This window comes from Cottoperca gobio, chromosome 10 (genome assembly GCF_900634415.1).
Source record: "Cottoperca gobio chromosome 10, fCotGob3.1, whole genome shotgun sequence".
Taxonomy (NCBI): Eukaryota; Metazoa; Chordata; class Actinopteri; order Perciformes; family Bovichtidae; genus Cottoperca; species Cottoperca gobio.
Genome location: NC_041364.1, coordinates 11,375,716 through 11,390,783, shown reverse-complemented (window position 1 = coordinate 11,390,783; position 15,068 = coordinate 11,375,716). Strand labels below are relative to the sequence as shown.

At 39.0% G+C, this 15,068-nt stretch overlaps 1 protein-coding gene across 1 annotated transcript in view; it reads left to right on the top strand.

The window, feature by feature from the left end:
- The window catches only part of ahnak (AHNAK nucleoprotein), a 33,923-nt gene extending 20,564 nt beyond the window's left edge, over positions 1 to 13,359 (top strand). Inside the window, exons 8-9 of the mRNA XM_029441928.1 lie at positions 171 to 421; positions 563 to 13,359. Coding sequence (XP_029297788.1) covers positions 171 to 421; positions 563 to 12,379 — 12,068 coding nt within the window. The 3' untranslated portion in view covers positions 12,380 to 13,359. The remainder of the gene's footprint in view (positions 1 to 170; positions 422 to 562) is intronic.
- Positions 13,360 to 15,068: the final 1,709 nt, after the last annotated feature.

Here is a 15,068-nt window from a genome sequence, read left to right as displayed (position 1 = left end):
GCCTAAAATCAAAATGCCATCAATATCAGGAACCAAACTGCCAGATTGGGATTTGAGTCTGAAAGGTCCCAAGATAAAGGGAGATGTGTCAGCTCCAAAGATTGAAGGAATCATTGAAAAACCTGAAGTTGAAATCAAACGTCCTAATGTTGATATTGAACATCCAGAAGGACACTTTAGTGGGCCAAATATAAAGTTACCAAAAATATCGGGACCAAAAATATCTTTGCCAGATGTTGACATCAATCTAAAGGGGCCAAAGTGGAAGGGTGATATGAAAGGGGATGTTCAACTGCCAAAAACTGAACTTGAGGGACCAGACGTCACAATTGACACGCCGGAAATCGGCGCGAAGAAAACTAAATTTAAAATGCCGAAATTTGGATTTAAGAGCCCAAAGATAAAGGCTCCAGAAACTGATGTGAGAATGGGAAAAGGTGATATCAGCATCAAAGGGAAGACTGGTAGCCATGAAGGTCTTGATATTGACCTGGGATTGACTAGCCCGAAAAGCAAAGGATCGAAATTCAAAATGCCAAAATTTGGTTTCAAAGGCCCAAAGGTGGAAATGCCAGAGGTTGATATTAATCTTCCCAAAGCTGGCGCTGAAATGAAAACTCCTGATGTTGACATTGAAGGACCTGATGTTAAAATTAAGGGAACAAAACTGAAAATGCCTACAATCTCAGGATCAAAAATGTCCATGCCAGATGTGGATTTCAATCTAAAAGGTCCCAAACTCAAAGGTGATATGGATTTGTCATCTCCAAAGATTCAAGGAGACATATCAATACCTGAAGTTGACATCAAAGGTCCGGAGGTTGACATTGAAGGGCCAAAAGGAGGATTTGAAATGCCTAAAATCAATATGCCATCATGGAATATTAGAGGTCCAAAGATGGAGGGTCCAGACGTTGATATAAACCTTCCCAAAGCCAACATTGATGTAAAAGCCCCTAAAGTTGACATCAAAGGTCCACAGGTTAATATTGAAGGTCCAAAAGGTGGATTTGAAATACCTAAAATCAAAATGCCATCATTTGGCTTCAAAGGTCCAACATTAGAGAGTCCAGATTGTGATATACAACTTCCCAAGGCTGATGTCGATGTAACGGGACCTGAACTTGACATCAAAGGACCAGACTTTGACATTGAGAGTCCAAGTGGTAAAATCAGAGGACCTCATTTCAAAATGCCAAGCATTTCAAGACCAAAACTCTCCATGCCAGATCTGGATTTACACCTGAAAGGTCCTAAAGTTAAAGGCGATATGGATATGTCAGTGCCAAATATAACAGGAGACATTAAAAAACCTGAAGTTGACATCAAAGGTCCAGATGTTGATATAAACCTTCCCAAAGCTGACTTTGATGTTAAAGCACCTGATGTTGACATTAAAGGAGCAAACTTTGATATTGAAGGTCCAAAGGGTGGATTTGAAATGCCTAAAATCAAAATGCCATCATTTGGTTTCAAGGGTCCAAAAGTGGAGGGTCCAGATGTGGATATAAACCTTCCTAAAGCTAACATTGATGTGAAAGCAACTGACTTTGACATCAAATGTCCACAGGTTGATATCCAAGGTCCGAAAGGTGGATTTGAAATGCCTAAAATCAAAATGCCATCATTCGGCTTCAAAGGTCCAAAAGTGGAGGGTCCAGATGTTGATATAAACCTTCCTAAAGCTGACTTTGATGTTAAAGCACCTGACGTTGACATTAAAGGACCAAACTTTGATATTGAAGGTCCTGATGCAAAACTGAGAGGACCCAAAATCAAACTGCCATCAATATCAGGACCCAAGCTTCCACACTGGGATGTGAGTCTGAAAGGGCCAAACATAAAGGGAGATGTTGATGTGTCAGTTCCAAAGATCGAAGGAGACATAAAAGCTCCCAGGGTGGATATTGAAGGTCCAGACATTGACATTGACGGCCACAAAGGAGGATTCAAAATGCCTACATTTAAATTGCCATCCTTTGGGATGAAAGGTCCAAATGTTGAAGGGCCAGAAGTAGATGTCACACTCCCTAAAGCTGAAATTGATATTAACGCACCCGACTTGGATATCAGAGGACCAGACATTGACATTGAGAGTCCAAGTGGTAAAATCAGAGGACCTCATTTCAAAATGCCAACCATTTCAGGACCAAAACTCTCCATGCCAAATGTGGATTTCAGCCTGAAAGGTCCCAAATTTAAAGGCGATATGGACATGTCAGTACCAAAGATAACAGGAGACATTAAAACACCTGAAGTTGACATCAAAGGTCCAGAAGTTGATATTAAAGGTCCAAAGGGTGGATTTGAAATGCCTAAAATCAAAATGCCATCATTTGGTTTCAAAGGTCCAAAAGTGGAGGGTCCAGATGTGGATATAAACCTTCCTAAAGCTGACTTTGATGTTAAAGCACCTGACGTTGACATTAAAGGACCAAACTTTGATATTGAAGGTCCTGATGCAAAACTGAGAGGACCCAAAATCAAACTGCCATCACTATCAGGACCCAAGCTGCCACACTGGGATGTGAGTCTGAAAGGGCCAAACATAAAGGGAGATGTTGATGTGTCAGTTCCAAAGATCGAAGGAGACATAAAAGCTCCCAGGGTGGATATTGAAGGTCCAGACATTGACATTGACGGCCACAAAGGAGGATTCAAAATGCCTACATTTAAATTGCCATCCTTTGGGATGACAGGTCCAAATGTTGAAGGGCCAGAAGTAGATGTCACACTCCCTAAAGCTGAAATTGATATTAACGCACCCGACTTGGATATCAGAGGACCAGACATTGACATTGAGAGTCCAAGTGGTAAAATCAGAGGACCTCATTTCAAAATGCCAACTATTTCAGGACCAAAACTCTCCATGCCAAATGTGGATTTCAGCCTGAAAGGTCCCAAATTTAAAGGCGATATGGATATGTCAGTGCCAAAGTTAACAGGAGACATTAAAACACCTGAAGTTGACATCAAAGGTCCAGAAGTCGATATTGAAGGGCCGAAAGGTGGATTTGAAATGCCAAAATTCAAACTGCCATCATTTGGTTTCAAAGGTCCAAAAGTGGAGTGTCCAGATGTTGATATTAACCTCCCAAAAGGTGATATTGACATTAACACCCCTGACTTGGATATCAAAGGTCCAGACTTTGACATTGAGGGTCCAAGTGGTAAAATCAAAGGACCTAATTTCAAAATGCCAAGTATTTCAGGACCAAAACTCTCCATGCCAAATGTGGATTTCAACATGAAAGGTCCTAAAATTAAAGGCGATATGGATATGTCAGTGCCAAAGATAACAGGAGACATTAAAACACCTGAAGTTGACATCAAAGGTCCAGAAGTTGATATTAAAGGTCCAAAGGGTGGATTTGAAATGCCTAAAATCAAAATGCCATCATTTGGTTTCAAAGGTCCAAAAGTGGAGGGTCCAGATGTGGATATAAACCTTCCTAAAGCTGACTTTGATGTTAAAGCACCTGACGTTGACATTAAAGGACCACAGGTTGATATCGAAGGTCCGAAAGGTGGATTTGAAATGCCTAAAATCAAAATGCCATCATTCGGCTTCAAAAGTCCAAACGTGGAGGGTCCAGATGTTGATATAAACCTTCCTAAAGCTGACTTTGATGTTAAAGCACCTGACGTTGACATTAAAGGACCAAACTTTGATATTGAAGGTCCTGATGCAAAACTGGGAGGACCCAAATTCAAACTGCCATCAATATCAGGACCCAAGATGCCACACTGGGATGTGAGTCTGAAAGGGCCAAACATAAAGGGAGATGTTGATGTGTCAGTTCCAAAGATCAAAGGAGACATAAAAGCTCCCAGGGTGGATATTGAAGGTCCAGACATTGACATTGACGGCCACAAAGGAGGATTCAAAATGCCTACATTTAAATTGCCATCCTTTGGGATGAAAGGTCCAAATGTTGAAGGGCCAGAAGTAGATGTCACACTCCCTAAAGCTGAAATTGATATTAACGCACCCGACTTGGATATCAGAGGACCAGACATTGACATTGAGAGTCCAAGTGGTAAAATCAGAGGACCTCATTTCAAAATGCCAACTATTTCAGGACCAAAACTCTCCATGCCAAATGTGGATTTCAGCCTGAAAGGTCCCAAATTTAAAGGCGATATGGATATGTCAGTGCCAAAGTTAACAGGAGACATTAAAACACCTGAAGTTGACATCAAAGGTCCAGAAGTCGATATTGAAGGGCCGAAAGGTGGATTTGAAATGCCAAAATTCAAAATGCCATCATTTGGTTTCAAAGGTCCAAAAGTGGAGTGTCCAGATGTTGATATTAACCTCCCAAAAGGTGATATTGACATTAACACCCCTGACTTGGATATCAAAGGTCCAGACTTTGACATTGAGGGTCCAAGTGGTAAAATCAAAGGACCTCATTTCAAAATGCCAAGTATTTCAGGACCAAAACTCTCCATGCCAAATGTGGATTTCAACATGAAAGGTCCTAAAATTAAAGGCGATATGGATATGTCAGTGCCAAAGATAACAGGAGACATTAAAACACCTGAAGTTGACATCAAAGGTCCAGAAGTTGATATTAAAGGTCCAAAGGGTGGATTTGAAATGCCTAAAATCAAAATGCCATCATTTGGTTTCAAAGGTCCAAAAGTGGAGGGTCCAGATGTGGATATAAACCTTCCTAAAGCTGACTTTGATGTTAAAGCACCTGACGTTGACATTAAAGGACCACAGGTTGATATCGAAGGTCCGAAAGGTGGATTTGAAATGCCTAAAATCAAAATGCCATCATTCGGCTTCAAAGGTCCAAAAGTGGAGGGTCCAGATGTTGATATAAACCTTCCTAAAGCTGACTTTGATGTTAAAGCACCTGACGTTGACATTAAAGGACCAAACTTTGATATTGAAGGTCCTGATGCAAAACTGGGAGGACCCAAATTCAAACTGCCATCAATATCAGGACCCAAGATGCCACACTGGGATGTGAGTCTGAAAGGGCCAAACATAAAGGGAGATGTTGATGTGTCAGTTCCAAAGATCAAAGGAGACATAAAAGCTCCCAGGGTGGATATTGAAGGTCCAGACATTGACATTGACGGCTACAAAGGAGGATTGAAAATGCCTACATTTAAAATGCCATCCTTTGGGATGAAAGGTACAAATGTTGAAGGGCCAGAAGTAGATGTCACACTCCCTAAAGCTGAAATTGATATTAACGCACCCGACTTGGATATCAGAGGACCAGACATTGACATTGAGAGTTCAAGTGGTAAAATCAGAGGACCTCATTTCAAAATGCCAACCATTTCAGGACCAAAACTCTCCATGCCAAATGTGGATTTCAAACTGAAAGGTCCCAAAGTTAAAGGCGATATGGATATGTCAGTGCCAAAGATAAAAGGAGACTTTAAAACACCAGAAGTTGACATCAAAGGTCCAGAAGTTGATATTGAAGGGCCAAAGGGTGGATTTGAAATGCCTAAAATCAAAATGCCATCATTTGGTTTTAAAAGTCCAAAAGTGGATGGTTCAGATGTTGATTTTAACCTCCCAAAAGCTGGAATTGATATTAACGCCCCTGACTTGGATATCAAAGGACCAGACTTTGACATTCAGAGTCCAAGTGGTAAAATCAGAGGACCTCATTTCAAAATGCCAAGCATTTCAGGACCAAATCTCTCCTTGCCAGATGTGGATTTCAACCTCAAAAGTCCCAAAATGAAAGGCGATATGGATATGTCAGTGCCCAAGATAAGAGGAGACTTTAAAACACCAGAAGTTGACATCAAAGGTCCAGAAGTTGATATTGAAGGGCCGAAAGGGGGATTTGAAATGCCTAAAATCAAAATGCCATCATTTGGCTTCAAAGGTCCAAAAGTAGAGGGTCCAGATGTTGATATAAACCTTCCCAAAGCGGACTTTAATGTTAAAGGACCTGGCGTTGACATTCAAGGACCAAACTTTGATATTGAAGGTCCTGATGCAAAACTGAGAGGACCCAAAATCAAACTGCCATCAGTATCAGGACCCAAGCTGCCACACTGGGATGTGAGTCTGAAAGGGCCAAACATAAAGGGAGATGTTGATGTGTCAGTTCCAAAGATCGAAGGAGACATAAAAGCTCCCAGGGTGGATATTGAAGGACCAGACATTGACTTGGAAAGCCACAAAGGAAGATTCAAAATGCCAAAATTTAAATTGCCATCATTTGGGATGAAAGGTCATAAGGTGGAGGGTCCAGATGTTGATATTAACCTCCCAAAAGCTGATATTGACATGAATGCCCCTGACTTGGATATCAAAGGACCAGACTTTGACATTGAGGGTCCAAGTGGTAAAATCAAAGGACCTCATTTCAAAATGCCAAGTATTTCAGGACCAAAACTCTCCATGCCAAATGTGGATTTCAACCTGAAAGGTCCTAAAATTAAAGGCGATATGGATATGTCAATGCCAAAGTTAACAGGAGACATTAAAACACCTGAAGTTGACATCAAAGGTCCAGAAGTTGATATTGAAGGGCCGAAAGGTGGATTTGAAATGCCAAAATTCAAAATGCCATCATTTGGTTTCAAAGGTCCAAAAGTAGAGTGTCCAGATGTTGATATTAACCTCCCAAAAGCTGATATTGACATTAACGCCCCTGACTTGGATATCAAAGGACCAGACTTTGACATTGAGGGTCCAAGTGGTAAAATCAAAGGACCTCATTTCAAAATGCCAAGTATTTCAGGACCAAAACTCTCCATGCCAAATGTGGATTTCAACCTGAAAGGTCCTAAAATTAAAGGCGATATGGATATGTCAATGCCAAAGTTAACAGGAGACATTAAAACACCTGAAGTTGACATCAAAGGTCCAGAAGTTGATATTGAAGGGCCGAAAGGTGGATTTGAAATGCCAAAATTCAAAATGCCATCATTTGGTTTCAAAGGTCCAAAAGTAGAGTGTCCAGATGTTGATATTAACCTCCCAAAAGCTGATATTGACATTAACGCCCCTGACTTGGATATCAAAGGACCAGACTTTGACATTGAGAGTCCAAGTGGTAAAATCAGAGGACCTCATTTCAAAATGCCAAGTATTTCAGGACCAAAACTCTCCATGCCAAATGTGGATTTCAACATGAAAGGTCCTAAAATTAAAGGCGATATGGATATGTCAGTGCCAAAGATAACAGGAGACATTAAAACACCTGAAGTTGACATCAAAGGTCCAGAAGTTGATATTGAAGGGCCGAAAGGTGGATTTGAAATGCCAAAATTCAAACTGCCATCATTTGGTTTCAAAGGTCCAAAAGTGGACTATCCAGATGTTGATATTAACCTCCCAAAAGCTGATATTGACATTAACGCCCCTGACTTGGATATCAAAGGTCCAGACTTTGACATTGAGGGTCCAAGTGGTAAAATCAGAGGACCTAATTTCAAAATGCCAAGTATTACAGGACCAAAACTCTCCATGCCAAATGTGGATTTCAACCTGAAAGGTCCTACAATTAAAGGCGATATGGATATGTCAGTGCCAAAGATAACAGGAGACATTAAAACACCTGAAGTTGACATCAAAGGTCCAGAAGTTGATATTGAAGGGCCGAAAGGTGGATTTGAAATGCCTAAATTCAAAATGCCATCATTTGGTTTCAAAGGTCCAAAAGTGGACTGTCCAGATGTTGATATTAACCTCCCAAAAGCTGATATTGACATTAACGCCCCTGACTTGGATATCAAAGGACCAGACTTTGACATTGAGGGTTCAAGTGGTAAAATCAGAGGACCTAATTTCAAAATGCCAAGTATTTCAGGACCAAAACTCTCCATGCCAAATGTGGATTTCAACCTGAAAGGTCCTAAAATTAAAGGCGATATGGATGTGTCAGTGCCAAAGATAACAGGAGACATTAAAACACCTGAAGTTGACATCAAAGGTCCAGAAGTTGATATTGAAGGGCCGAAAGGTGGATTTGAAATGCCAAAATTCAAACTGCCATCATTTGGTTTCAAAGGTCCAAAAGTGGACTGTCCAGATGTTGATATTAACCTCCCAAAAGGTGATATTGACATTAACACCCCTGACTTGGATATCAAAGGTCCAGACTTTGACATTGAGGGTCCAAGTGGTAAAATCAAAGGACCTAATTTCAAAATGCCAAGTATTACAGGACCAAAACTCTCCATGCCAAATGTGGATTTCAACCTGAAAGGTCCTAAAATTAAAGGCGATATGGATATGTCAGTGCCAAAGTTAACAGGAGACATTAAAACACCTGAAGTTGGTATCAAAGGTCCAGAAGTCGATATTGAAGGGCCGAAAGGTGGATTTGAAATGCCAAAATTCAAACTGCCATCATTTGGTTTCAAAGGTCCAAAAGTGGACTGTCCAGATGTTGATATTAACCTCCCAAAAGCTGATATTGACATGAATGCCCCTGACTTGGATATCAAAGGACCAGACTTTGACATTGAGGGTCCAAGTGGTAAAATCAAAGGACCTCATTTCAAAATGCCAAGTATTTCAGGACCAAAACTCTCCATGCCAAATGTGGATTTCAACATGAAAGGTCCTAAAATTAAAGGCGATATGGATATGTCAGTGCCAAAGATAACAGGAGACATTAAAACACCTGAAGTTGACATCAAAGGTCCAGAAGTTGATATTGAAGGGCCGAAAGGTGGATTTGAAATGCCAAAATTCAAAATGCCATCATTTGGTTTCAAAGGTCCAAAAGTGGACTGTCCAGATGTTGATATTAACCTCCCAAAAGCAGATATTGACATTAACGCCCCTGACTTGGATATCAAAGGACCAGACTTTGACATTGAGGGTCCAAGTGGTAAAATCAAAGGACCTCATTTCAAAATGCCAAGTATTTCAGGACCAAAACTCTCCATGCCAAATGTGGATTTCAACATGAAAGGTCCTAAAATTAAAGGCGATATGGATATGTCAGTGCCAAAGATAACAGGAGACATTAAAACACCTGAAGTTGACATCAAAGGTCCAGAAGTTGATATTGAAGGGCCGAAAGGTGGATTTGAAATGCCAAAATTCAAACTGCCATCATTTGGTTTCAAAGGTCCAAAAGTAGACTGTCCAGATGTTGATATTAACCTCCCAAAAGGGGATATTGACATTAACACCCCTGACTTGGATATCAAAGGTCCAGACTTTGACATTGAGGGTCCAAGTGGTAAAATCAAAGGACCTAATTTCAAAATGCCAAGTATTTCAGGACCAAAACTCTCCATGCCAAATGTGGATTTCAACCTGAAAGGTCCTAAAATTAAAGGCGATATGGATATGTCAGTGCCAAAGTTAACAGGAGACATTAAAACACCTGAAGTTGACATCAAAGGTCCAGAAGTTGATATTGAAGGGCCGAAAGGTGGATTTGAAATGCCAAAATTCAAAATGCCATCATTTGGTTTCAAAGGTCCAAAAGTAGAGTGTCCAGATGTTGATATTAACCTCCCAAAAGCTGATATTGACATTAACGCCCCTGACTTGGATATCAAAGGACCAGACTTTGACATTGAGGGTCCAAGTGGTAAAATCAAAGGACCTAATTTCAAAATGCCAAGTATTACAGGACCAAAACTCTCCATGCCAAATGTGGATTTCAACCTGAAAGGTCCTAAAATTAAAGGCGATATGGATATGTCAGTGCCAAAGATAACAGGAGACATTAAAACACCTGAAGTTGACATCAAAGGTCCAGAAGTTGATATTGAAGGGCCGAAAGGTGGATTTGAAATGCCAACATTCAAAATGCCATCATTTGGTTTCAAAGGTACAAAAGTGGAGTGTCCAGATGTTGATATTAACCTCCCAAAAGCTGATATTGACATTAACGCCCCTGACTTGGATATCAAAGGACCAGACTTTGACATTGAGGGTCCAAGTGGTAAATTCAGAGGACCTAATTTCAAAATGCCAAGTATTTCAGGACCAAAACTCTCCATGCCAAATGTGGATTTCAACATGAAAGGTCCTAAAATTAAAGGCGATATGGATATGTCAGTGCCAAAGATAACAGGAGACATTAAAACACCTGAAGTTGACATCAAAGGTCCAGATGTTGATATTGAAGGGCCGAAAGGTGGATTTGAAATGCCAAAATTCAAACTGCCATCATTTGGTTTCAAAGGTCCAAAAGTGGACTGTCCAGATGTTGATATTAACCTCCCAAAAGCTGATATTGACATTAACGCCCCTGACTTGGATATCAAAGGACCAGACTTTGACATTGAGGGTCCAAGTGGTAAAATCAGAGGACCTAATTTCAAAATGCCAAGTATTTCAGGACCAAAACTCTCCATGCCAGAATTGGATTTCAACCTGAAAGGTCATAAAATGAAAGGCGATATGGATGTGTCAGTGCCAAAGATAACAGGAGACATAAAAATACCTGAAGTTGACATCAAAGGTCGACAGGTTGATATCGAAGGTCCGAAAGGTGTATTTGAAATGCCTAAAATGAAAATGCCATCATGGAACATTAAAGGTCCAAAGATTGAGGGTCCAGATGTTGATATAAACCTTCCCAAAGGTAACATTGATGTTAAAGCACCGGATGTTAACATTAAAGGACCAGACTTTGATTTTGAATGTCCTGACGCAAAACTTAAAGGACCAAAATTCAACATCCCAGATATGGATTTCAATCTGAGAGGTCCCACACTCAAAGGTGATGTTGCTGTATCAGTGCCAAAGATAGAGGGAGACATAAAAACACCTGCCTTTGACATTAAATGTCCAGAGGTTGATTTAAAGGGGCCTAAGGGTGGATTTGAAATACCTAAAATGACAATGCCATCATTTAACATCAAAGGTCCAAAAGTGGAGGGTTCAGATGTTGATATCAAAGTAAAAGGGCCAAAAGTCAAAGGAAAGATAGATGCTTCCTTGCCCAAATGGGATGCAGATATCAAAGGTCCAAATGCTAACATTGCAATTCCCACCATCACTATGGAAGGTGCGTCTATTGATCCTGTAAAGACAGGAATTACATTTCCCAAGTTCAAAGGTCCTAAGTTTGCAATGAAATCCCCAGAAGTAAGTCTCCCAGATAGTGAAGCAAGTCTTGATGCCCCTGACATTAATATCAACTTAAAGGGGAAAAAAGGGAAATTCAAACTTCCTAAAGTGAAAGGAAAGGCAAAGAAACCTGATGTTGACATAGAAACACCAGCAGTAGACCTGGATTTAGACCCAGCCAATATTCATGTCAAAGGAACAAAAGTAAAGAAGCCTCGTTTTGGTAAGCTTCATTTTCCTGATGTGGAATTAGACATCAAATCTCCAAAATTGAAAGGTGATGGATCTTTATCTGAGGGATTCAAATCTGACATAGATTTTCCATCTGCTAGCTTGAACACCGCTATTGAAGGTTCTGGTATTGACAGTCCAAATGTTCATTTGGGAGGGACAGATGTGAAAATCAAGACTCCAAATATTAAAATGCCAAATGTGAATGTGTCCACTCCTGATATTGATGCAAATCTGAACAGACAAGGAGAGGCAACCATGTTTGCAGGTTTTAAAGAACCAAAAATAAATGTGAAAGGTGGTGCAGAGATTGATGCAAGTGCTTCAGGGGGCAGAGCAAGCGGTGGCCTTCATTACCCAGAAGGTACTGTAACATTTCCCAAAATCAAGGTACCAAAATTTGGTATTGCTCTGCCTCAGTTGGAAGGCCAGGGAGGTGGAGGAAATGTTGACTCAGCTAGTGGAGGCATAAACATACAGTCACCATCTGTTAGTTGCCAAGTCAGTTCACAAAATATTGAGGTTCCCAGTCCAGAACTGAGGCACAGAGAAGGCAAAGTAAAGGTAAAGATGCCAAAATTGTTTGGCAAATCAAAAGCAAAGGGCAGTAGTGCAGGTGACCTTCGTGGACCAGAGTTAGAATTGAGTACAAGTGGAAAAGGTGGTAAGGTACATACTGGGGAATTGATGGGTGGAAAATTAGAATTAGAGGGTGATCCTGGGCTCAGTGTGTCATCTAAGGGAAAGTCAGCCTCACTGGATCTATTTAAGAAATCAAGGCATCGGTCTTCTTCTCTGAGTGATGAGGGGGGGCTTGCAGTAAGTTCTCCTTCAGGTCACTTAGAAGCTGAGGGTGGCGACATTTCATTAGACCTAGGAGAAAGCAAGGTTAAAGGAAAGAAAGGCAAGTTGAAGTTTGGCACCTTCGGAGGTTTTGGTTCAAAGTCAAAGGGCTCATATGAAGTGTCACTTGGTGGGGAAGGTGAAGCAGGTGCAGGTGTTTCTCTACCCTCTAAAAAATCGAGATTGTCTTCATCTTCCAGCAGTGACAGTGGTTCAAGAGGTGGTTTCAGGTTCCCAAGACTTGAACTATCTGTTTCACCAAAAAAATGATTATTATGAGATAAATTAAACTCTCTCATGTACACCAAAATAGATTCTTCTAATATGGCAAATTCTTCAATCTATAGATCTTTAAAACCTAAGTGGACGTACACAGTCATCTCAATATGGTAAACTATGAGTAATTATTTTTTTCAGTAATTAGACAAGAGGGCATGCGATTGTTTAAAATCCCTTATAACTGTAAATAAGATTAATTTGTATTTTAATAATAAATATTGTTTTTTTTGTACATAGTCCAGATTTATTGAACATATGCCATCTCACCAAATTTTCACAAATAGTTTATTACAGGGTTGTTATTTTGTCCTATTTCATTCTATTAAATGAATGTTATTAATGAATGGGTGTGGTATATTTTTTATCCGGGGGTCTATTGCACAGAACAGATAGTTACAATTGTTATTATTTGAAGGAAAATGTTGTTCATACACCTAGACATAGATATAAACAGATATCAGATTTTGTGTATTAAATGATTTAATTTTCAAGCTTTGATATGATATAATCAATGCAGCAGCATATTTAGGCAACATAGAGCTGGCCCTTTGTAACACATTCTAAAGAGTAATGGTGTTGTATATACCGTAATTGCAAAGACAATCAATGTTTGGAAACTACCAACTCTCTGAAGTGCTGGCAGTACTATTCTGTTCTATTTTTAAAGAAACTTTAGTCAACCTCTGATTCTGTGCCATTTACAAAAAGTATGCATTGTTTCATTTGTTTTAAACATATTTTGCTTCCTAATCATGTGTCATTTTCATTCTTATCTGTTTTATGATCCTCTGTATTTTATTTTCTGTCACTCTCTCTTTGTACACACAACTAATGATTATGTAAAAAATGTCACAAATAAACTCACTTTTTGATTGCAAACAAAATATGTGTGATAGAGAGTTGTTTAAGAGCATGATACTTTGGGTCTATTCTTTTGTGTGAATTCTGCCAAATAAACTAAATAAAAACATTATAGAATTCAAAAGGTTTCTTAAATCAGTATTTGCCAGTGACCAATCAGGCCATTCTTGATTTTTTTAATATATATTTTTGTTCTACATTACAGTCATTTTATCCAAGTCATTAATTAATATCTATCATCCAGAATAGAATAATTTTGAAGAACTATTACAATCTTTTACTTAAGCAAAACTACCAGTACAATAATGTTAAAGTACTTCACTACAAGGAAAAGTCCTGCATTCAAAATCCTAGTTAAGTAAAACTGGAGAAGTAGTATAAGCTAAATGTACTTAAAGTGTACAGAGTTAAAGTTAAAGTACTTATGACCTCTGCAACTGCTATATGATAGATTTTATCATCAGGTTGTTAACAATAGTGCATGGTTGCCGTGGAGCTAGTTTTATCTACTTTATACAGTTAATGATGGTTTCCAACCTAGAGTTTGGGCTCCCACTTAATGGTCAGAAAAGAGAAAAATAATAATAATTCTGCTTCACACATTATTATTATTATTATTATTATTATTATTATTATTATTATTATTCTTTTTCTACTTTTCTCTAATACAATTGAACTTTTTAGAGCCTCAAAAAGTTCTTTAAATTAAACCATCTGAGATGGAAATATCGCAAATATGGACAGGAAACGACTGCCTGCTCCAGGCAAAAATGACGCTGAGTGAACTTAACAGTATAGTTGCAGCCGCTCAACTAAACAATGAGTTCAAACTCACTATAAAGCACCTCTTTAAAAAAAGGTCATGGGCATGGATAAAATAAACAATAATATGGTTACAAGTAGCCAACATTCTGTGTAGGTTGTAGACTAGATGTTGAGGTGACACCCTTTTTAAACCACACCATGCCCCCTGTTTTATGATGGATTAACAATGGTTAATGTTAATGTTACTTCCATTTTTGTGACTTCATTATTCTAATAATTGCAAGAGGTTGTTTGTCAGGAAAACATAGATAATATTTGTGTGTTATGATTAGAAAGTGTATCATACAGTCGTGTTGTAGAAATAGGGTATGATACTGCACAGGAGAGAAATAAAACACTTTATTTCTTTATATGGATCATTTACTGTTCACAAATTCACAAGGTTTTACTTTCACAAAGTATTATCACATGGTTCACATTGCCTACATTGTAGCTCAGATTTGGCTTAAATGTGGGAATGGGATAGAGAATGGGATAATTTTGGCAAAATATTCATTTTTTATGGTCCCTTGAAATGCCTGACCCTTGAAAGTGAACTTTATTAAACCATTAATATTGATCTTCCTAAGAGAAAATGTTAAATATGTCACCCACTGGTGGATTTGTGTCCTACTTTTGTCTGACTTTTTCTGTGACTCATAGATCCATAGAAACCTGCATAATCACAAACAAACTTAAACTTTAGATTTTCTATTATTATTGATTACCCTTTTACATGACATTAGGCCTATAATCGCTTAAAACATTACTTGCAACACACAGATAAGAGTAATGTTTTTTGTTCAGGCAGCAGTTACAGATCTTGGCCACATAAAATGTATTTCCAAGTGTTACAGAAAAATGGTTTGTTGGGTAAGGCTTTGTAAAAGCAGTGTTTTGCCTCCAACACAGGATGTGATCCCAGTGTTCCTGGTTGCTTGAATGCAATTGTTGTTGTAGAGCAGAGGAAGGAACTTGTCAGGAATTTCCTTTAAAAGAGGAAAGTGCCCCCTTC